This window comes from Thunnus maccoyii, chromosome 23, assembly GCF_910596095.1.
Source record: "Thunnus maccoyii chromosome 23, fThuMac1.1, whole genome shotgun sequence".
Lineage (NCBI taxonomy): Eukaryota > Metazoa > Chordata > Actinopteri > Scombriformes > Scombridae > Thunnus > Thunnus maccoyii.
In genome coordinates, this window is record NC_056555.1 from 17,278,811 (window position 1) to 17,304,346 (window position 25,536).

Here is a 25,536-nt window from a genome sequence, read left to right on the forward strand (position 1 = left end):
TGTTCCCAATCTGCTGTTGTATTATCCTTTTGTATTATGTATCCCTGAGGGAGCGTCACTAAATAGCTTGCCCGCTCCCCGCTCTACGAGGGATCAGTGACAAATCCCCAAGCAGAGGAAAGTGATAATCTCGAGGAGCATAAGCTTGTCCCAGAGGAGAATAAAATACTCTGCCTCTCTGTTTTCCCTGCTGTCTCTTAAGTCTTGTGAGAAGCTCCAAAATAACACTAACTAACTTATTCTTCAGAGTTGTGGATATCCATCTGTTCTGCATATCAAAGGCTAACATGATAGTGGTTTTCATTGTCTCAGTTGATGCAGAATAGTTCATGTTTATCCATATTTGTCCATAAACCACATCCTTGAATTAAAATCATCCTCTATTGATATGCACGCTCCGTATCTTCAAAGAAGTTTCATCAGGATAGAAAAACGTCATTTTGATTCAGTGGCTAAATTTAAAATTCATCCTTCCCATCATTCAGGCAGCTGTGGACTAACTCCACTCAATAAATCACAGCTGGACTTGGTCTTGATTGATTCCTCTTATTATTAACTAATTGCTAAAACTTCCGGTCAAACCAGTTTGCAGGATTGAGACCCGGAAAGCCTCCATTCTTGGGAGTCGTATCAGGGCTGCCAAAAATGGTGCAAGATGTCTTTTGAAATGGAAACAGTGGTGCTTTGAATATCTGGCTGTTTTGGCTCTTGAGATGAATTAATGTAGCTTTTTGTTCCTCCCTCCAGTAAATCTGAGTGAATATTAAAAGCAAAAAAAAAAGTTTAAAAACGTGTTTAATGTTCCAGTAAACACAGCACAGAGTCGTTTGATGCCAGTTTGAATAGTGTAGTGTTTATATACATCGTACCTATCGTACATTACTGCTCTGTTGGGTTTTTCGCCTGTAGCTCTATTGATTTTCACTGGACACAACAACAAAATAAATGTTTCATTGACACTGTGTGATGTTTACACCGAGTAAGATATTTAAACCCAAGCCTCATTTTTATGGGTGCAATTTTTCATTCAGACATCATTTTATATTTATTTCCCCAAGATTCAGCCTGGATTTTTGATATCATGGGAAATGTCATGTCTGAATAATATAATCATTAAGTAGGGCTGCAGCTAATGATTATTTTTACCATCAAATAACCTTACATAATTGATTCATTGTTCGGTCTGTAAAATGTCAAAAACATAAAATATTTCCCACAGCTCAAGTCAACGTATTCAAATTGCGTGTTTTTTCTGACCAACAATCCAAAATCAAACAATATTCACTTTATTATGTTAGAAAAATAAGAAAAACAGCAAATATTGACATTTATGAAGGTGTAAATAGTGGATTTGGGTGTTGTTGCTGAAAAAAAACTTTAAAACTCAGTTTTATAGTTTATAGTTAATTTATAAAAGAACAAAACAGCAACAGGTGTATTTAAATAGAGGTTGCATTTCTAGATAATCAGTGCAAATAATTTACGTTGATTGCTCTTCAGATCTACAAATTAAAAGTAGGGCTGTTAATCGATTAAAATATTTGATGACGATTAATCACATGACTATCCATAGTTAATCGCAAATTAATCGCACATTTTCTACCTGTTCAAAATTTAGTGTAAAGGGACATTTTTCAAGTGTTAATGCTCTTATTAACATGAGAGTGGACAAGATAATGATAAATGTTACATTTATTGTTGGAAATCAATTAACAACACAAAACAATGACAAAGATTATCAGAAACCCTCACAGGTGCAGCATTTAGCTTGTTATGGCAAACTCAAGCTCAACAGGCAACAGATGGACACACTGGCCAGATAAATTTTCCATTACTTCAGCACTGATTAAAGATCACTCCCTGGATCCCTCACTTCAAAAACAAATCACACAATGTAATTGTGTCCAACCTCACATGGGAAACATAAAGGCTCACAAAAACATCCCTTTGTGTTATGTGATAAAAAACAGGAGAATACAAAATAGAATAAATAACAAATAAAGCGAGCAGGAATCAGTGGAAAGGGAGTATTTGAAAGAAAATTATTTCAGCTCTTTATTCATCATACAGGCTGTGTATCTTCAATACGATGTTGGCTCTTGATGGCAATTAAGTGCAGTCGTTGGATACAATCCAAATTATTTCATGCAGACCGTTGTCCTCCACAACGTTAACTGGCCTGCAAGCTGTAGCCACACATTTAACTATTCCTCTTAAAAGCTTGCTGCTTGTAGGTTTGTCCATGAGTAGTCTCACAATACCAGACAATCAGAGATCTCCGCCTACAGAAGTCTGGGGATTTCTAAATGCGTCGGCAAGAACGGCCACTAACAAACCTACACCCCTTCAATTTTGTCGGGGACACGCCTTACCGGAAATGATGCTCCCCCCCCCATTATCCTCCTTAGTGAACTATATATCACCTGTTTGAAAGGCCGTCCTAAAAGACTTTGGATTGGTTTTGCAATGCAGGGTTATTTATAAATCCTCTAACTGTTTCCACACAGTTTTAACAACTAAACCGGGCAGATTGTCCTCAATCTCTGAGCAAAGCATTTAGAGACAGACCTGTAAGTCTAATCCATGGGTTTCCTTCGCACACTATCAAGCATGGTTTTCTGCAAGCAGGATGGTTCGGGGCTAACACTAGCTCACTAGCAAATTGTATTTAAGACTAGACTCAGTTCACAGTAACTACAATTAACTTTGGTCTGACAGGCTTTGAAGCTGACCTTGCCATTCAAAATACCTTTTTCTTTATCCATTGTTCCTTGCTAGTTGCCATCTGACTTAATGCTAGAAGGCTAAAGTACAGTTGAGGCATCATAACCTGCATTAATGCCACCAAAAAAATTAGTGGCGTTGAAATGAATTTTCTTTATCGCATTAACTTTGACAGTTTCCTAATTAAAAGAAATGTTCTTGTCACTGTTTTCACTTAATTGCTGCATATTCACAAAATATCAAAAGCATTATTCTCCTCCTTCATCCTCTTCATCCATCATGAAAACTGAATGTAGAAAAGAATAATTAGAAGAGCAGAGTTTGATCAGGTTATTTTAGCAGGATGGACTATTAGAGATTTCTCATGATAGTATTTGGTGTGAAATGACTATCGGATGATTTTTATTCAGCTGCACCATGTAGAAATCCTACAAGTCAACAGAGACTTCTGGAGATCAACAAAGGTTCAGCGCCTCTGATGGTAGAAGCGTCATGTTAAGCACAGCACTCAAGTCTTCCACGCCTCATTAAGATTTGATTATCCTGTCTCCCCAGGAGTAATGTAATTAGTGTAACCAGGAGGGTGGAGGAAAGACGGAAGGGGAAAGGCTGATTGCAGCCTTGCCCTACTGCCCTGACCTCCGCTGCTCATCCCCTGTGAGCTTAGAGACCTACATACCCGGTCAATACCTTCTCAATGTTGACCAACAACTCATTATAACCTTAAACAACCGGGGACTTCTCTAAAAGTTTCCTGTCATGAGCTGAAAACAAGACTTAGCTCTGAGGCTCGCCTTGCTTTGATAGGATGTGACAGGACAAATGCAAGAAACAAGACCCCGAACCAACAGTACGCCAGATCGACTGTCGAATGAGTTTGTTGCTTCTTGATCCCTCGGGCCTTTCAATCTGAACTCACAGTTCACAGATGAGATATTTTGGACATCACAGCCAAGTCGAACGACCTTGCAGATTAAACGTCGCTGTTGTTCTCATTGTCTCTCTGCTATGGCCGCTCGAGTCATTTCAGTATGAATTATACATGCAAACACAACTGCTTGTTTGTGAATAAATCATTATTCTCTGAGACATGATTGAAGGCCTCACGGTGTGTCTCTTGTGGTGCAGTTTTTCAGAAATCCAGTCACGTATCAGTCTTACAAAGTAAATATCCTCATTTAAACCAAAGATAGCAGCAGTAACTGTTCAAACTCTCTGTGGCTCGAGAATGCAAATGAAACTCTGTGACTTTTTTTGTAATTACATACAGTAGCAATAATGAACACAATCTTGCACGACTGCCGCAAAAACACCCGAATAACAACATCTCCGGGTCTTAACCGAACCTCTCTCCAGCTCTCGCCGTTCCTCTCCCTCCTCCTCAATCTGTTTGTATTTACACTCGGTCCTGAGCGAGCTCCTCTCTCCCCGGCTTCATAATTACAAGATGAAGAAAGTTGGACTCCGCTTAATTAGGACCTGAGGGCAAAGAGAACGAGTTACTTCACACAATTAATCCCTGCCTCGGGGGCGATGAGAGGGTACGATGTTTTACAAAACAAGACTAGGTCAAAACCTAGTATACTGTTGGACCATGTATGAAACACTAGAGGGCTTTTAAAGACCCCGTGAAATGAAAAATACATTTTCTCACTTCTAATCCTGTGTCCCTGTGTTAATTGTTCAGTTATCTCTTGTTATATACCAATTAAACATGTATGTCAAACTAGAAATACCGCCTAGAGGTTGTACGCCTCCACCAACCAGTTAAGTTGCAGTTTACATCCATGTCTGTCCAGATTCATATAATATCTGTAGTGAAGACTTTGAAGGAATTAAATAAAAACGTATTAAGTGTATTTTCCTTGTATGTGTTCACATGCTTGGCCAATAAAGCTCTATTCTATAATCCTTACATATTCATTAAAAAACTGTGCATTTGGGATTTTAGGGAGACGTTGCCATGTTGCTTCTTCGCAACAACAACTTGGATGTGTACCCGCATTCACTGAGACATATGTTTGAACATGCAAAGTTAATTTTTTTAAGTAAAAATACAAATTTTGTCTCAATGCTGTAAAATCGATTTGACTGAACAGCTGTCATCTCATGTGTGTTTGACATCCTGGGATTCATCAGGTAATCCATTAAACAAGGGATGCTTATGCACACATACTGCATGAATATATATTTCTTTCAAATTATTCATATTTCTGTCGGAAAAACATGCTCACATTTGACTTCGTTTGAATTCACCAGCATGTCTGTGGGCTGTTCTCAGCTATTTCCATGTTGGCAGGAAAAATTCTTGAAGCTTGAAGCTCCCGTGGATGGTATTTCCAAGATGGAAGCTTGTAGTCTGTCACCATCTGAAAAAAGAAAGTCCAAAGAAAAAGTTTAGATAGTGTTGGAATAACAAGTGATTTATTGGAAGTGAAGTAAAGAAACAATTAACGCTTTGTATGCATCAAAGATCGCAAAAACACAACTTGAATTACAAGTTTACTTATGATAAAAAACACTTTTAGCTATTGAGAAAACAAAGTCTGTGGCAAACATAATCACTGTCTGGATTATGTTCACAGGACACTTTTTTTTTTTGTTTAATCAAAAGTCAAAAAAGCTTTCACACAGAAATATGTCTCAGAAATGTCTCTTCTTATTAGCTTACAGACACTGCTGAGCTCTGCTGAGCACAGAGACAGAGACATTTCTGTGTTGACACATTTTTTTTGACTGAATGAAAGGTGACATTTATATATTTTGGCACCAAAAGCACTTTGGTTAAGGTTAGTGAAAGACTGTCAGTTAATTGAAATGTTGAAAATGTTCATAAACATGTTATGCTTCAAGTTATCGCAGACTTTTTTCTGTATTTAACCAAAACCACCATCTTTCTCTAACCTTTAAGTCTCCCTCCACTCAAAAATCTGTTTTCCTTCTTGTTCCTACAGTTGGATGTTTGAGCTTCACTGTGCAGAGTTTGACAGTAGAAAACTGTTTTTACATTCATCTGCTGAAAGTGGAAAGTTAATCTGTACTGATTGAAAATCCAGTTTGAAGGGGAGGTCTTACAAGCAGGATTTGTGACATCACAACTACTTCGGAGCCAATCCTGATCCAATATTCAATTTACACAAGTGTGATGTGGAAACTTGAAGCCTCCAGTGCACAAACACTAAACGAAGTTGGAGAAATCTTGCATGTAGCAGTTAAACTTTTGCGATGAAAAATATTTGTATATTCAGGAGTACATGTAATTTTTTTTGTGGGGAAACTCATATTAGACACAAATTTGTCTTAAAACTTTCTTGGAGAGTATCTTAAACCTTAGAGGGCAGTTGAACTCTGCTTTCTAGCCTATTAAGTTACTGAGAATGAACTTTACAGTGAAATAGGAGACAACTTGTGTCCAACAGTTAAACTTCTGAAATGAAATATATTTGCATATTTATAGATTCTGGAATTTTTAATGAGCGAGAAGATGATAATTATACTTGGAAAAAATATATCAGACAGACATTATTGTTCCAAGCAGAGTATTTTTGTATGTCTTGGGGTGGAGTTGTGGAGCTGGAGTACAAGACTTTTACATATAAATGAACTCCTGTTACATTCAAGCCCTCACCAAACGGGTTGAATAAGCCTATCACTGCCAGATAAAGCTCTCTGTATTTCACAATATACCAGAGTTTTTAATCTGGTGTCTGTGGCAATATTCCTGCACTGCTAATGATGCATTTAATGTCAACCAGTAATAATTGGTTTGCCAGCGTTGAAGAGACTTGCACCAGCCGAGCTGGCTAACTTTAGCCATCCATTAACCTGAGGGATAAAATAATTTAATCATGTGGCTCTTCTAGACTTTCCAAATGTTATCGGATCGAATGGATCAAATTCTCATAGTGAAACAAGTCATTTCGCAGGGGTTGTTACACTCAAAACAATTTATCCACTATGTTACAGCTGTAACAGTAGCCATGGTGACCGGCTCACGTATGTACTCATAGAACTGGAGTTACATCCAGCTGACTACTATTTACTCTCACTGCCAGTAGGGGGAGACAAAAGTTCTGCACTGCAGGTTTAATACATGTGTGGAGAGGATCTTTAACTGAGTGCTGTCACTGCCTAAACATAACCATAAAAAAGTTCAAGATTGCTGTAATCTCTACCAGTGGATATTGTGCTGCAAGACCAGATATTTTGGTGGGGAAAAAAAAGATCTAGGTACGTTGTCGCTGAACATTTCACTCATATGTTCAGTATCAACATTTTTGCAACTTCTCAAATACATTAACAACAACATTTTCTCATTATGCTGAGAGACAATGTAATTCATCCAGCATTACATTTCTAGCAAAACTTATCTTCTTTTGCAATTTCAGTTGTATATGAACATAATTTCTAGGAGACAGGGTTGTTCTCAAAGTGTGCTAAATGTCTTTTTTCTTTAATATATTTTACTTTGCTTTGTTTATTAAATAAGTAAGAAGAACCATAAAACCACTAAGGGTAAAAATAAATTATTATTCTTCTCCACACTTGACACCAGAGCTGCCTTCTTTCTTTTTCTGCAAACAAATGACTGACCAACAGACAGCAGCTACATCAAGTTACTGTGGGATCCATTATACTTTGTAGCTGCCGTTGTGTCCTCTACACCACGCTCTAAATATTATCAACACGTCTCTTCCTCTGCCGCTAGCTTTCACGTGTCTGTGAGCCCAGAGGAGGGGCAGGCTTTATAGATTTCCCATCGGGGGTTTATCTTCTTGATCACTGGGCCGGGATGGAGAAGACAGCCGGGTTGATTTATTCTCCCTTTCCTGAGTGAGGCAGCGGGACAAGGACATAGTGACCCGTTTGAAACCATCCACCTTGGATATGCCTGCGTGTGTCTGTGCGCATGCATTTGAGTGATGCTCATTTCAATGTGTGAGTGTTTGAGTTAATGAGTGATGCTGGTGTCCGCCGGTGTCGAAGAGACTGACGCACAGGCCCGGGTCTTTCTCATATATCAGGCTCTCAGACAGGCCTGTTATGACACTTGGCTGTCATTGTTTGAGGGTGAATGATGCTCTGATGTCCCTTGATTTATGTCACCGAGACTTCGGTGAAGGTTGCGCCACACAGCCCAATTTCAAAGTCTGAGAAACAGCTGTAAACTCTCATTTTTGATGACAGTAGAGAAGAAGACATAACTTTAAGGATGCTACTTTCCCCTTTCAGCAGATATCACTCTACAACACCTCTCTGCTATGCTTTTTCAAGCATAGTTGATGGATGAAACTTTGCACTTTGCATGGATCTAGCCCACTCTCTCAGCCCAGTGGTCGATCTCTATATACTACTTCTCTCCTTGCTGTCTCCCCAGTATCCAATTTATGGCTGACAAATCCCTTGTTCTGGTCATCTTTGCAGGGCTAAAGTGCAACCGCATTTCATCCCAGAGCCAAAACAAAACTTGCATCCATTAGATCTACTTCCGCACAAATAGCCTTCTCAGCAGACATTTCATTTTCACAAATCCATCCTCTCATCAATCAATAACTTCATATCAGACAAGGAAGATGTTTGACGAGGGCCGGGCTACAACCTTTTAGCAATCATACAGACATGTCATCAAGAATATATTACTCTTCTGGACTGTCTGTGGCCTCAGAAGACTTATGTGCACTGAAATGAGTGAAGGAAAATGCTATTATTGAGTAATATTTGTCTACCTAATGTTTTTTCCAACATTTACCTGCTCCCACACTGAAATTACCTCCAACGTACAAAGCCTGAACAGGACAAACTCAACCAAAATCCATTTTGAATTGTTTACGAATCCGCTTACAAAGTCACGCGGCGTCTACTCCTGCTGGTTTCCCTCCGAGGTAGACGCCTAATTACACTGATCATCCATCGACGATTATATTGAACTGCAAATGAGGAGGTGCACCACGCTGTGTGGAAAACACGACTAACAATGTTAACATGGAAAACATGTTGGCGGGGGTATGGAATCAAAGAAAGCTTAGTGAAAACTGGGGGCATAAGTAGAATACAAATGAAGTCTGAGCTTGAGAGGACATCAAAAGACTCCAGAGCTTGTGTAGCGGCGCAAAGAGGGTTGTTGTTTGATAAACTTAGCAGGGGGAGTTAAGAACTGTGAGCTGTGGGAGTGTTTGCATCCCAGCGGACTTACTTATGATTACACCGGGGAAACAGCAGAGGAACAATACTCCTCGCTGCACTCAGAGGAGGCTCTTTTGGATCTGGAGTGAAGTGTTTTCTCAGGTGTATGTGTGTGTGTGTGTGTGTGTGTGTGCGCAGGTTAACAGTTGCTTGTGCTCTGCAGCGTGTTTGTTTACAGTCACCATTTTTCGAAGGTCACGGATCAGAGAACATGGGCTGAGTGTATGTGTGTGTGTGTGTATGTAGAAACCGTCAGAGGAAGAAAGAGCGAGGGGACGTGTGTTGTTTCAGTGATGTTCGCAGCCACCTCAGCCACCCATTAATGCTCTTCCTCTCTTCCGAGCTTGCTGGTTGCCATGGAAACGGCTCTCCGTGCTGCTGGCAGCATCCTATCACTCTCCTTTCCTCTCCTCTCCTCTCCGCGAGATCGCCAAGGCGAGCTGCCCGGGATCAGTGGGGTCCTTCAGGAGCTGCAGAAGGAGGGGGATATACTCTGGAAATTGATGCACCCCTGATGCAGTTCAGGGCGTCTCCATGGCAACGTGCTTGGATTCGGCCCCTGATTTGGTTGCCCCCGAACGTCAACTGCTTCCTTTAGGTCACAACTGCAGGTCAAGAGAATGTTCCTGGAGCGGGTGCACTAGATGAAAACTTGTTCACACAGTTTCTTTAGCTTTTTGCAAAGCTTTAGTTCTTGTCTTTTCCACAGATAACATCTCAATATCCAGTCTCCCCCTTTTATTTCTTCATAGACTCCTAAAGGAGTAGTTCAGCCTTTTGGGAAATAAGCATAATTGTTTTCTTGTCGAGAGTTAGATGAGAAGATCAGTACCAATCTCATAGCTGTCCGTTCAATATGAAGCTACAGCCAGGAGACGGTTAATTTAGCTTAGCATAAAGACTGGAAACAGGTCAAATCTGCCTACAAGCACCTCTGAAATTCATTAATTAACATGTTTCCTGGCAACCTCAAGTTGACGACAACACTCCAGGACATCACTGTTCCTGGCTAAGAAGAATTACAACACATAATCCATTGTAAAGCAAAAAAATTTTTGTTTTTTACACACTGTTTTTTTACGGATTAGATTTGGACAAAGCCAGGTTAGCTGTTTCCCCTCCTCCTTCAGTCTTTATGCTAAGCTAAGCTAACTGCCAGCTAACAGCTGTAATTTGGTATAAATCTTCTCATCTAACTCTCAGCAAGAAACGGAAAAGGCATATTTCCCAAAAATGTCCCAAACACAAGCCTGGAGGGGAGTTTTTTACTGTACTTGAGGTGACATCTGGTTGAATTCCCACTCAACCGTGACATAATGTTCTTTGTTTGAAAGCACAAAGCCTCATTAACCATGTAAGATACAAACGTCACTGCGACCAAAGCAGAACAGTTAACAAACAAACAGGCAGGAAGAGGTCTTACTTTTTTACCATGCTTGTGCCTCTGTAAATTTGGTTCAGTATCACGAAAACTAATTTAGATATTTTGGTAGTTAATTCCAAATTCCCTTTCAGAAGCAAAAGATGAAGAAGATCAGAATATATTGAAAAATGTTCAAGAGCAGGAACCATTTAAATTTAGATTTTTTGGCTTCAAGAAACATCTTGTTCCACACAGTCTAACAGTATTATATATATATTCTTTTTTATGGCTGCACATTTTTATCAAATGATGCATCATTTTATATACATTTCCCCAGCCTGACATATTTAGCATCTTGGAAGACTTTTGGATTTCCACCAGACTTTTATCAATGTTTGCCTGCACAGCATGAGTTTACTGAATGACTCACCTTTAGGACGGTAGGACGTTGCTTCATTCTTATCAGCTTGCATTTGTCTATTCATGCCAGGTGGATTTTCCCTCTGTGAGACAGCGCTCTGGGTTTTTTTGTTTTTTTTTTACCTCCCCTCACATCATCAGTCATTAGTGCTCAGTGCTGCAGAAAGAGAGAGAGATAGAGAATAGGGGGGGAAAGCTTGAAAGAAAAAAGAGAACATGTACTCTCTGCCATCACCACAGATCAGAGACACATTAGAAGTTACTGAAACGGAGTGGAGCAATCCCCTCGGCCCGACATCAAAGGCAGACGGTTTTGGAGAGAAAATAAGGACAACCGTTAAAGATTCAGAAGAACTGCCAAAGTTGTCTGCCACTTCAAGAACGCTGTCACCACATCTGAGGAAGCAGAGAGCACTTGGATGAAGCAACGATTGATCAAACATGTAACATACCTGGGCTCATTAGGAATAAAACATTTATTGGATTGAGTGCAGTAAATAAAATCTGACCATCTGGGCTTTTTTTTTTTTCTCGCACTCCAACTGGAGAAAATTGAATGTATTCCTGTTGTTTTATTCTTCGCCTTTCACCTTGCGTAGCTGCTACTGAGCCATGACAATATTGAGTTTATCCTGCTTCGCTGTAGGGGGATTTTAGCTTTACTGTCAGTGAGCATACAAGGCTTAACGCTTGTTTTTCTTCTGTCTGGGATGCAGCTTGGATCCTGTTTGGCAGATTTACCTCCTCAGGTTCACTGGTGGGAGCTGTTAATTAATGGGTAACACCTGTTCCAAATCGCCTCCTATGATAGGTTTGTGGGGGAAAAAGGTGTCCTCCTGTACTTGCATGGAATAAAAGCTGCTTCAAATTATGGACCTGTGCACTCATATGAGCAACATGTCTCCTCCAGAGGGTTGGGTCATATGGCGGGGCTTTAGTTATCAGAAGAAATGAAAAAGGGAGAAGGTGGAGGGAGAAAACAAGAGAGGGTTTTTGTGTCACATTCACACCACAGCTCTGAGGTGTCGGTGTAGCCCTGACACTAGTACTCATCCATACAAAAAAAACCACATTTCAGTTGGAGCAGCGACAGCAGGCAACCCGTCACCATGGCGATGCAGCATCCACCTCATCCAACTGCCGACTGGATCCTTATTGTGGAGAGCGACCTCTCACTCCCAAACATGTTTTGTGCTCCGAAGAAATCAGAAGAAGCTTTGATTAGAGGTTGTTTGGAAACTCACGGGGAGGCTGTTCCAACTAGGACTCGCTTCAAACAAGATGAGCAACAAAATCCGAGGCTGCTGCATCGCTATTTGGATGCAACTTCTGAGATCCTCTCCTGTGTGCAGTAAATCAGCAGGGGGGCTCCTGCATCACAGGAAGGATCTGAAAGAGGAAAACAATACCTCCACCCAGGAGGATTATCATAATAACTTTTATGCAGATTATGACTAAAAGAGGAAGGCTTTGTTTCTGCGGTGATGCCTTGCTGAGGGGCTTTAAAAAGGGCCTCTGGAAGTATCTTAAAATAATCCTAAGTTGCTCACACACTTGGAGACCATCAGATTTAGGGGAGAGAGACATTTTGATAGCATTAATCTACGTTATTTACATTTTCTTCATAGGAATAATACCACTCGCTAAACTCCCCAATTTGTCCAATCATAGCTTTTCATACTTCATGGGGATAATACTTAAAAATAAGCTCCTGTTCACAATAATACATCCACTATTTACTTGCCGTGTGGCAGCTGGTCTTAAATTCTACAACCTGTAGGAGAGTTTAGGCGAACATTAGCAGCAACTTCAGCCAAGCCTGTTATATGAGATATTACATTTGTTAAACACACTGATTTGTCCTGAATCTATAAGCCCTTTGTCTTGTAATGCTAAAAGTGAGACATATTGTTTGAAAACAGAAACAATAAAGCATATATCTGATCTGTTCACTTGTCAAAGTGTGTAAACTAAACATCCAATCAGGCTTATGTTGAATGAAATAGGAGTCTTATGTTACATTATTTATTATCATACTTACAATATTAGTAACTAGCTCTATACTACAAGACAAAAACAATGTTGTTTCTTGATTTCTGGAGTATTTTTGGGTATATTTATGTCGTCTACAAGGATCATGAACTGGTGAAGATGCTGACTCTCAGCCTCAGTCTGCATGAGAGATGATTAGCCATCAAGTTAAGACTCTTAGAGTTTTCATTTTGAAATGAGTCAGCTACAAACATTAAAAAGTCAGCCTGAGACAGAGTTTTCAATCAACTTAAAGGTGCAGTGTGTAGAATTGGCATCTAGCAGAGCAGACTTGGCAGAAATGGAATATAATATTCATGAGTATGTTTTAATTAGTGTATAATCACCTGGAAATAAAAATAGTTGAAGAATGAGCCATTTATATCTACATAGGGAGCGGGTCCTCTTCTACAGAGCCTATCATGTTGCACCACCATGTTTCTACAGTAGCCCAGAACAGACAAACCAAACACAGGCTCTAGAGAGGGCCTTTCACGTTTTTTGCAAGTATTGCAGCCACCGTTAGTTCTCCTATATGCTTGGAAAGGGAGGGGGAGGTGTATTCATTTGGTCGGTCTTCAATCTCACTGCTGGATGCCACTAAATCCTACACACTGCACGTTTAAGGAGCTGATGTTAGCTTAATTAGCTACCTAGTTACAACTGATAGAAATCTGCCAATGACGACATTTCAGCTGGAAAAATTAACAAGTCCTCGACTGGAAATGTGAAGCCTGTTTTTTGTCTGTCTCTGTTTGAAATTAACAATGCCTTGTTTCAAAAAATTACTCTGAATTTCAAGTGGTAAATCTTCCTCATGTAGCAAACTGCATTATGTGCTGTGCGAGAATGAAAAGCTTCACAGGTGCAGCAACAGTAACTTAGCTACTGAGTTTTGACTGTTAGATTAAGTTTGAATACAGGTGTGTATAACCTTGAACCAAGGTCAGTTGTTTTTCCTTTAATAAATGACAAAGCACTAATAATATAATAACTCAGTTTGGCCTGAACTCAACACAGACCTGAACTGCTTGAGCCTCCCTACGCTCAGAGATGATTAGATTGTAAATTTCATCCTCAATCAATTTTACGGCACACTTCTTAGGGGACAATCCACAAACTACCTTGTCTTCGACACAGAGTAAAAATTTATTTTCCTTTTTTCATTAATTTGAATGAGGACAGCCTAATGGTCGAGGTCGTCCGAGAGAGTAAAATAAAGAGAGGATTGGACGGTTTTTTGCCCTGACTCGACTGAAGTCTGTCTGCTTTATGTCTTTGAAGTGTGGTTTCTCTGTCTCTGTCTGGCGCTGCATTTTTAAACAGCCACTTTCATTCCCTTCGTGTCTCAAATGAGGTGCATTGGGATTCAAATCTTGTAACCCTTGTTCCTGCCGTATCCCACCACTCCTCACTCCCTCCCAGCTCTGCCTTTTCAATCCACACCTGAAAATGACACATGAATGACACGCGCATAGACTCAAATCTTACAATATTAATATCCGACTTTCAGATTCTGTCTTAATGATTCTCATAATCTCATTCCTCGTTGTTTTGCTCGCCATATTACACATCCTAATCTGTCTCTACCTGTCTGTGTGACTGTCTGTCTCTTCTTCCATCCTGACAAGCAAACGCCATGCAGACACTAATGTTATTTTAAGCCTGAGCTGCATAGATAAAGCACTCCTCTCATTTCCCGTCCTGTTGTCATTATTCTTTCCCTCCTCCTCCTCCTCAGTCTTGTCTCTTCATCTTTAGTCTTTGCTTTATCTTCTTCACCTTCCCCTTCTTCCTCCTTATCATCCACTGTGACAACAGCAACATGGTGTCGGTTTTTGTAGCAGGTTAAGAGGAAACAAAAGGGAGCATGTGAATTGTTTTTTTTTTGTTGTAGCCTGTGTGCTGGCGTGCATACAGAGCGGTCCAAAGTGACCCCATGCGGTATCTAAATCACAGGAAATTGATGCGGCCGTTTAGTGCGGTGCAGAGTAGCTGAAAACTGCTGGAAACAGCTGTTACCACATCTCCTGGTTGAGATTTCAGCACCACGGTGTGTGGACAGCTCCCACTGAGCATTACAATAGAAACGGTGTTTAGCTTGTTGCTAAATTGAGGGTTCAGTTATATTTTGTTTCTTGATTATAATGTTTTTCTATATTTGTTTCAATAGCAGCAGGGATTCTGGGTTGTTTATGAGCTGTTACTTATCTTCTGTGTCATGTATCTCTATGACGCTTGCTATGATAGTTGGTTTTGTTGATCGATTTGTATGTTTACAACATGGCCAGATATGAATGAAACATTGATGTTTTTTCATTGAAGATCCACTGCTAGTTGTGTGTATATGGATTGTGAGGACACTGAGGTCATGTCCTGTGTAATGTTTTGGGGAATTTGGGGAATTTCTACATTTGGTGGATATTTTATAGGCTTATTGCAGTAGTTTTACTCTTGCTTTAATTTTACTACTTTTCTGCATAAATTAAGAGAATAAAGAAGTTTTATTCCTAGCAGTGTAGATAAGTTTTCAAAACAACATCTAGAGCTTCATGTTAAGAAATAAAATTCATTCAAAAACACATCAATATTCATTTATTTTGGGGAATTTCAATGTCTGTATTTGTTGACTGTGTGCCTGTAATTTATAGCCACACAGAAAGACACATTGTTCCATTTTTGCATGCTCAGCTGACTTTTTGTGTACTATTTATGCTACCAATTAAGTGGAATTACATAACTTAAAGTGTACCAAGTGAACGCTATCTCCACTTTTCCTATAATTACAGTCTTTTTCAGGAATCTTTCTAAGATATTACAGCAACACATCAGTTCCTTTTTAGGAAATTATTAGGAAACTAGGGGACCCATAAAATAAATGTTTAGCAAAATATTTCTTTATTTTTTATATATAGTTTTAAACTTTTTATTTATTTATTTATCACTTTCATTGAACAAAAAACACAACACAACAGCTACATCACTAACAAAAGTGATAATTAAAGGAGGTGCTAAATATTAATTTTTGATTTAATATAATTATAGTTTTTTTCTCTCTGTCTAAACTTCCTTGTTGATTGACTCCAGAGTGTTTTACATCATGTTTTCTGATACAGAGATGAACTGATGATGTTTTCCTGTAATTTTTCCCACTATTTTTTCTCTATATTCAAACCTTTTTTACACACATGGGCACCGTCATTAATTAGCGTGAGAACAGATATACTTTATTCTCTTGGCTTGTTGAATGAACTGCTGAGCGAAGCGTGCTGCTCCTGCCAATGTTAATAAAAAAAAAATCTGTGATCGTATAGATTTTTATGGGCTGAGTTTGCAGTCACTAACTCAAACTTTTACTGTTTATATTTTATGACTATTGACGTTCGTTTTTAGGTTCATGTTATCATGCTCAGCAATACGAGCTGTGCGCAAAGCTGCACTTATCTGTGGTATCAGATAATAAACTATAATCCTGTTAACATATACAGGCTTTTCCACCTGTTGTTCATACAAGCTTCTCCATATTTTTTTAGTCCAGTGCATCATGCAACATGTAACGCTGTGCAACATGAAGCCTGGAAGCGCAGTGACTTCAGAGCAGCCCATTAATCTTCTGCGCCAGCGGTCGATAGCACAGACAAACCATGTGAATCAGTGGACCTAATACAAGAGGTGTTAATGAGTATGTGGGTATGCAGCAGGATTCATGTTGCAAGTCATGCTCCCATTCCCCTGCCTTATCTTTCAGCTCACAGGCAACGCATACACATACACACACACACACACAGATGCTCACTGAGTCCTCTGTGAAGCAGAAGGGATCAGGGCAGGGGGGTGGAGAGACAGAGCGAGAGGGGAGGAGGTATTTTGTCCTCATACCTTCTTGCATCTGCCAGTTTCTGCCCCAATTAACTCCCATTAATATCATTTGCCACGGTCCACCTTGATGCTGATGCACAGTGCATACAGTATGAGCCTTCTGATTCACTCTCTGTATCTCTAACCCATCATCAAACACGCGCACACACACACACAAAACAACATACACACCTGCACACACACACACACCCTCAATAACCGTGACATTTAAAGCAACATGAATCACACAAAGTAGACAGCTACAGCTGTGCCTGTGAAACACACCATAATGAGAGGCTTGATGTGTGTGTGTGTGTGTGTGTGTACGCTTGTAATAGCATGTGGTGATTGGACATAGAGGTCTAGATTATGACACCTCCTCCTCTGATTGTCCCCAGGGGCCGCTGCCAACAGCTGTCAGCTGGGAAGCCTTCAAGGAGAAAGGAAGTGTGTTTGTAAGAAAAATAAAGAGCAATCAAGGGCATTAAAAATCAAGAGGATGTTTGAGAGACTCTGTCTGCTGACCTCCATGTGAAGAGACAATTTCTGTCAGAGTATTATAGTAAATAATCAGATTGTGTATTAATAAATGACAGCATAGGGCAGGGGTCAGTAATTAGGTTTGACTATGGGCCAGTTTCTGATAACCAGCGCAGTGAAAATCAAGGTCTATGTGTTTTGTTCATTTCGTTTCATTAATTTAAGAATAAACACTGAGACACCGGTGTGAGCTCTGAGTTACAGCTTAATTTTAATACTCATTTGGCGAAAAATGACTCATGCATGAATATATTTCCTGTGTTGCACTTCAAGACAAGAGAAACATTTACGGTTGATTGAAAGTACTGTTGTTGTTGTCTTGTTTTAGTCTGCAGTATCACCTGTTTGTCTTTGTGAAAAACAAACCTGTCATGGCCGAATAGACTAAAGTTGTGGAATTAAAACAGTGTTTGAATTCACTCATTAAATTTTAATTTCTGGTAGGTTTATTGGACATAATTTCAGCAGCATGCACTGTGCAGCTACAGTTTTAATGTCTCTCCTGGTGTGGAGGCAGTAGTAAATGTAACAGGGTCATGTTCATTGGGATTTACATGAGCCTTGTGTTCATTTTGTCTTCTACAGTAGATTTATGTACAATTATCTACAAGTTTTGATGTTAATTATGAAAGTTAAATCTTCAGCTTTTATCACAGGGACAAATATCGCTGCTGGAAGGCCAGATTTGGCCCACAAGCCACTATTTGCCTACCACTGACACAGGGTATTAGAGACCGATTTGAATGTACAGAAATATTCTCTGAAAAGCCATGAAAATGACTTCACATTGCTTGTTTTGTGCAACCAGCAGTCCAAAACCCAAAAATGTTACATTTACAGTGATATTTTTTCTGTAAAAAAAGCTCATCCTCATATTTGAGAAACTGAAACTAGCAGATGTTTGATATTTTTATGTGACAAATGACTTAAAGAGTAAATTAACATTCCCTGAAAACCTTGTTTTTGCTGCTCCTTCTCATCTCGCTGCAGTGATGTAGAAGTGTACTCCAGGGTGTGTCGGTACACCGTGACATCACTGTTGGGGGGGGGGGGTTAAAGGTGCAACAGAGCATATTTTAAGTTTCTCTCTAATCAAAAATGTGTTTTCTTCTTCCTAGAGTTGGATGTTTGAGCTTCACGGTGCAGAATGATGTACAGTATGTGCAGTTTGACACTAGAAGGATGTTTTTTAAAGCAAGTACCTACAAGCATGATTTGTGACATCACAACTAGTCTGGAGCCAACTGTGGTCCATTATACAACTTATGCAAGTGTGATGTGGAAACTTGAAGCCTCCAGTGCACAAGTGAAGTCGCAGAAATCTTGCATCCAGCAGTTAAACTTTTGTAATGAACAATATTTGTATATTCAGGAGTAGATTTTATGGATTTTAACAGGTTAATATATTTTTTTGTGGGAAAATCATATCAGATGCAAATTTTATTCTTTTTTATGTGTCTTAAAACTTGCCTGGAGGAGAAACTTTAAACTTTAGAGGGCAGTTGAACTCTGCTTTCCAGACTATTAAGTTACTTTTTAAAAGATAAATCATAAATAATGTGGTATCACGAAGTAATAGTTTCAACACTCACACTCTTCTCTTCTAATCCTCCGATTCAGATTTTCCTTCAGTTTTCAGCAGGAAAAATATAGTAGAAATTATCAACAAAAAACAGTCATAAATATAAAAATCTAATCAATACATTACTGTCTAGGAATCGAGAATATTTCATCTCTTCAGCACCGACTCGGCCAAAGAGAGAAAATCCCAAGTCTTCAAGCAGAGAGAGATGAGAGAGCGAGATGTAGTGTAGCTTAGTAATTGACCTCCCTCCTCTCTCTGCTGAGTCCACTGTGATCTTTATCTCATTACTACCCACCTCCAGCCGTGTTAGAGTACTACCACGCTGAAAGAAGCCTCCAGTTAAAGAGCCGCACCAGGCCGTCGTTTTTAAACATTTCTGAACAGCCAGCGCTCTCGATTTTTTTTTTTTTTTTTTTTTTTGCAGTCGACCTAAATCATTTGAAGCATTGAATGTTACAAACCAAGATCGCTTATGTTTTTTTCTGCTTATGAATCTTACCCTGAGCTCTGAGGGTTGTGCGGTTCGAAAACATCACTCATAACATTTGACGACTCGAAGCGAACTGACACGATTCTTCGTCTGAGGGGTTTCATAATATCTTTCATTATTTACGACGAGGATTGTGTGGCAGGCTGCTGCTGCTTTCCACCTCTGTGGTGAGGATGGCTGCAGGGATGATGAGATGAGAATTTATTTATCAGGAGATGAAGATGCTGACCCCGTCGGTTTACCCCTGTTGTTACTGCATGTTATACTGAAGCCTAAAAACAAAACGATGCTGCCAAAGATAAAAAGATTGCCTTCAGCCTCCTTTAGAAACATTTGGATGCACTTTTGGGATAGACACAATTTTGGTTTGAGCTTTATTTTTTTCATCTTTGCAGATAACAACTGAAAAAAAGAAAAGAAATCACACATCTGCTGAGGCTAAAAGATTAGATTGCATATTTCAGTCCGCTTTTAGAGACGTGTTTTTGCAGCAATCATTTTAACTTTGAGGTTAGGTATTGAATATGATCAGATCAGCCAGTGAGAAGACAAGGGATTTACATGACATTTTCTATAAAAATATGATTCTTTTGTACTTTTAGACACACGCAAAGAGCGAGCACTTTAAAGGAACAGTTCAACATTTTGGGAGGAACACACCGAGAGTTAGATGAGAAGATTGATACCCTTCTCAAATGAGAGAGTGGTATCAATCTTCTCATCTAACTCTCAGCAAGAAGGTAAATATTTCCCAAAATGTCAGACTATTTCTTAAAGAGCACATGTGGCTTTAGGGCAGATATATGCTCCCTTTTTTGTGGCATCAAACCCTGCAGCTTCTGGACCACCACAGCACAGAAACATGGACATTTTGAGGCAGTCATATGAGAGTCAGAAAGACAACCCCGGCGCTTCTTTGATCTGCTGTATTTCTGTTCTGCTCGAGCTCTGTGGGAGATTTAAGATTTGCCGTCGAGACAACGTGCTGTTCAACTCGTTCTGTTAATGTTAAAGCTGAAAAGCCTGAAGGAGAAGGTTGTTTACTCAAGAGAGAGCTGTGTGCACTGTACCAAATCCTCTAATATGAATTTCAGAAAATTCACACTAATATAACATGGATGACATGGTAAACGTTAAGTGTTTTGTGAACATGAAAACCAATTAGAAGAGTCTGAAATACATAATTGTGACATTCTTAGGTGGCACATTTTAAGCTGATCCATTTATATAATACAAGGCTTGTATAAATCTGAGGATTTATAGATTTGTTAGAGCGTTACATCCCCCAAAAAACATGACACTAGTCGTACTAAGCATTGAATTTGGAACATATTATTCTTTGATCATAAAACCAATACTGGATCTCTATATAAATGATGTGTTTATCAATCAGGTTGAAGAAGCAGAGCTGCTGGGAAACCCCTCAGACAACCAATTACCATGAGTGAAACAAACAGATTAGATAACGGCTAAAATAGGAAATGGACTTCCTGTAATCAAGTGACGTATTTGAACACAAGTGACTCAATTGTTGGTGCTTTTAAATCTTAATCTCTGTCCAGCAGTGTGGTCAAGTAAACTTCTGTGCGGCAATTTAAAGAAATTACAAGCAGCACAAAGAAAAAGCAGCTCATCTGGTTCTTTGCTGTGAATTAAAGATCAAAAGTCTCTTCTGGTTTGATGCTGCAGCAAATTATTGTATGAATTACTTGTTTTCATCAGAAATATCATAATGACAAAGAACATTTTGCATTAATATTTCACTTATAGTATTAGTACACATAACTTTTTACTTCACACAGCGAAGGTGGGCAGTTAATATTACTTAAAAACTAGAATAAATTCAATTCTGCTCTGTGAGGCTGCACTGAGTCATGGTGCTACTTTGAGCTAAATGTTGATGTTAGCATGCTAACACGTTCACAATGACTATGCTAACATGCTGATATTTAGCAGCAGTTTTGGGGAGTAGCTAGTAAGCTAGTGAGAGTAGCTAATATGTAATTAAATCACAGTTACTAAAGTCAAAATATTGGTGATTACAAAGGAATTACATCTGAATATTTTCTTTTTGGTAAAAAGCTTTTATGTAAAATATAACATTCACTCTGTTGCCTTCTTTTGGCATATTTCTAGGTCAGTAAAGCCGTTGGGACGAATTTGAGTGCAACATCATCAAGGTTTCAGAAAATGAGGGAAAACTTTTACCTGAATTTATCCTCTGGAGACTTCAGATAAAGTATAAAGTAAAATATTTGCCTTTCAGTCTTTGTCATAACAATAGTACTGATTGTTATAGTACTTGTCAGAGCGCCAGATTATCACTGTGTATATTTTCACATGGACCGCAGGACGAATAGCTGCTGTGATATAATCCAAACAATCAAACTAAGCAGCGGAAATGTGCCAACATCCCCAAAAATAGTCCTTTTCACTGTCAATAGAGAAACACAAAATGTTTTCTTGGAAATGTCACAGACTGTCTGTTTCTTTCAAGTTTTGTTTTGGTGTTTGGACCAAATTCATACTCTAAACTTTTGTTGTCATGGTCACATTCTGAGTCTACTGCAGGTTTGTTACAGGGATGAAATTTATAAAACATACAAGCTCTGTAAAAAAAAAACTGATTTAAAAATGTAATTTTTATGCCTAAAGAGCATTTTTTCTCCATTTTGCACCTGCAACATAAGGTCAGCTCTAAGCCAAAAAAAAAAACATGTAGCAGGGTGCATGCTGTTTCCAGTAGAAAATAATATAAAGAAATGTATTTACAACAACCTAGTGCTGTTTTAACTTGTTTTTTTTCTCAGAAAATTGATCTGCAAACTCAGGAAGGCTGCAGGAAAGTCAATAGACTTGCTGCCGACTGGGAAATGTAGGCGTCGGATATGGATTAGAGGGCTTTTACATCAATACTGGTTATTATTACAGTAGCTGCTGTTATTGGTACAATTGTGAGAGAGGTGGCTCGTTGTAGTTTACCTCATGACTTACAGAAAAACAAACATGAGGGAGGGGAGGAAGGGGGGGGCTCAGCGGGGAGTCCAGACTCACCCAGACACCCGTGTCGTCTCTGTCTCGATAACAGACTCTATATAAAAGGACTCCACCTCTCTACTGCTCTACCTGTGCCACTCTCTCCATCTTTTCTCATTATGTGGCGGCAAAAAAGAGCAAGTGTGTAAGATGAGAAAGAGGAAGGGGACGGAGGGACTCGAGTGTCTGACATTTCCGGAGATTATCCGTCTGCTTAATCTGCTGGCAACTGGCGTTTAGTGTGTTAACCTGATACACACACACACGTTAATGCTTCTATAATTGTGAGGACCCTGACTGTCATAATGCATACTTGAACCCCTAATCCTGACCATCACAGCTACACGCAATAATACAACTTTAACTCTTATCCTAAATATAACTGGGGGTTGGAAATATGAATTAAATCTTCCATTAAGGGATATTTGATGTTCTGATAGAAGTATACTGTATATACAGGTGACCAATTAAAAACCTGAATAAATAAGTAGAGAAACATAAAAATGATGCTTCCATATGGAGCATGAGGGCTCACTGAATGATTTAATAAATATGAAAATGATGTGTGATCGTCACAGTCATCAGATCTCAGACCAGTTGAGCACCTGTGGGAGATTTTGAACAGATGTGGTGGTTGATCTGGAGGCACTTTAATTTGTCGGACATCTGTACAGCTTAATATCAAGATTCCTTTTTTTTTCTACTTCTGGAAATACATTCAAGAGTTGGTACGTCAATAAAATAATCAGATGCACAAATACCTGACTTCATCACAACTATAATGCAATATTAACCCCTTAACTTACAGTTTAAGTAGCTTTAAGGTTGTTAAAATCTTTCTTTAGCATGTTGTAACTCTTCATTGAAGGTATTCGATGTTTACATTGAGTGAAATATTCAAAGCCCAGACATGTTTTTATGGCTTCATTCCATCAAATGGAAATATTCATTGCATTATTTTGCACTTTTCCCCTAAGATCATCTTGATTTTTTTTTTTTTTTTGTATCTTTGGACATGAGAATTTAAAGTGAAGTTTTTCGGGTTTGAAGGATGTTTGGCTGCTTAGCGTGATTTGTAATTTGTCATTATGAAGTATAAGTGGATTACTGGATTGATGTTGATGATATGATGAAAAAAAAATGTTAGGGAGGAAAATTTGTAAGTGTTTTTCCCTTCAAGTGAATTTAGCCGACTTTGGCTTCTGACTAGAAGCACCTTAAAGGATTTGAAGAGACTTTAAGTATGACCTGTAACTTCTGCTGAACAGCAGTGGCAACAAATTACAGGACGCTGCTGAGTAATAAACTACTGCTACAAGTGAAGACGAATCATAAAGTCAGCAAAGTGACTGACTCTGACTCAGTAATATTAGCTAATATTAACCAACGTCACACCAAATACGACTGAAGCAGAAAAACCCAAAGCAAAACAAAGTGTATTGAATTGAGCGATGCTGCATCTTATTGGCTATGAAATCCACTTTTCATTTGTAAGAGAGTTACTTCTATCAAAAGTTAGATATTCTTGGTTTAATGTAAAGAAAATGAATCATTCCTTCCTTTGTTTTGATTAAAAGGATTGCCTGAAGTCTAAAAAAAAACCTTATTGCTAAACCTTAACCCTCAAACAGCCGGTGTTTCCTCCCTTTCTAAATTTATCCTCACTCTCATTACCTAAAACTCTTTTTGGCCGTCACAAAGACAGACATTTAAAAAAAGCACACACACACACACACAAACTTTTGGCAGCACGGTCAACAAATAAATACAGACCTCTCAGGCCTGTAAATGATTTGATTGCCTTGATCGAGTGTGTATGAGTGTGTGAGTTAGATGACTCTGCTCTCTAACAGCTCAACCCGTCACTGTCAGCCATGCAGCAGTCGGCTAATGAAGCAGCACGACTCGCCACACGTTGCTGTGACGTCTCCTTCCTCACCTCCTCTCCTTCTCCTCTCTTATGTCTTCTTCTTCTGTCTCTGTCATTCTGTGATCTATCACTTGCTTGACATAATAGTTTTTTAAATAAATCTTCTATAAATGTGCGTTTTATTAACTATACATCAAGCTAAAAGTGTCACACAGTGTCCCAAACCCAACAGTAAGTCCTCCCTTGATAGCCAGTTAATCCCACTGCAAACACTTACCCTTTTCTCTCTTCCTGATCCAGGTACGTGTCTGATCCTGGGCTGCATGATCTACCCGGACGGCTGGGACAGCGACGAGGTGAAACGGATGTGTGGTGAGCAGACGGACAAGTACACGCTGGGGGCCTGCTCGGTGCGCTGGGCCTACATCCTGGCCATCATGGGCATCATGGATGCTCTCATCCTCTCCTTCCTGGCCTTTGTCCTGGGAAATCGCCAGGACAGTCTGATGTCTGAGGAGCTGCTGGGAGACAGTAAGAGGATGATACCTTCATGGTTCATAATGGCTAAGACACAAGCAGCATCTCTTTCGACATAGCTTAGTTTCAGTGAAAGGAAATCTTAATGCAACGGCAGACAGTTGTAGCAAGACCATTTCCTGTTTTCAACATGAAAATGCCCCCAAAACAAAGAGAAGTCCATAAAGTTCCAGTTTGGTGTGGAAGAACTTGACTTATTTGCACAGAAACCTGACCTCAACCCCCTCCAGCACCCCTGGGGATGAACTGAACGCCCACTGCGAGCCACAACACCCACGTACTTTGGTCCATGTATTGACATATTGTAGCAGAGGTCATAGTTATGTCTCAAGGCTTCACTTGGGCTGCAACCAATGACTATATTCGCTATTAATTAATACGTCATATTTCAGATGAATCAGTTAAGTGTTAACTGACTTTAAAATGTTTGAAAAGGAGAAGAATGAGCAGCCCGAAGGGATTCAGATAAGAGAAATCAAATCTTTACATTGGAGAAGCTGGAACCTAGAAATGATTCATAACCAACAGTCCACAGATATAACGCCATAACATAAGACAAGGAAAGACACCAAATTCTCACATTTAAGAACCTAAAACCATCAATTGTTTGGCATTTTTGTTTGACAAAATAGTTGTGGATTAATTTACTGTCGATTGACTGATCGTTGCAGCTACTTTCAACTATTTTTTGATTGGCTGATTCTGTGGAAACGTTGCTCTGTGGTTGAACACCTCAGATGTATGCTGCCGGTGACGAAGAGTTACAAGTAAACATTGCATTGCTTTAAAGGGTCAAAAGCCAATAAGGTTGGGAACCACCTGACTAATCAATTAACTGACTAATCGTTTCAGCCGTAGTCTTGACATTCAAGTCCCAAGTAAAGACTTGAACAAGCAAT

General features: G+C 39.3%; 1 protein-coding gene and 1 long non-coding RNA gene across 3 annotated transcripts in view; one reads left to right on the forward strand and one right to left on the reverse strand.

Annotated features, from left to right (window-relative positions):
* Positions 1 to 25,536, forward strand: part of lhfpl3 (LHFPL tetraspan subfamily member 3) — a 44,388-nt gene that overhangs the window by 13,692 nt on the left and 5,160 nt on the right. Inside the window, exon 2 of one of the 2 annotated variants that reach the window (XM_042403605.1) lies at positions 24,401 to 24,631. In XM_042403605.1, the coding sequence (XP_042259539.1) occupies positions 24,401 to 24,631 (231 nt within the window). Of the gene's footprint in view, positions 1 to 16,977; positions 17,237 to 24,400; positions 24,632 to 25,536 lie in introns of those variants that run through there. The other variant, XM_042403606.1, reaches the window with a different exon arrangement.
* On the reverse strand, positions 1,620 to 24,493 carry LOC121890946. The gene is made up of 3 exons (XR_006093981.1): positions 24,378 to 24,493; positions 4,959 to 5,093; positions 1,620 to 4,203 (listed from the first exon to the last, which is right to left on the reverse strand). It is a non-coding gene; the product is annotated as an uncharacterized LOC121890946 (long non-coding RNA).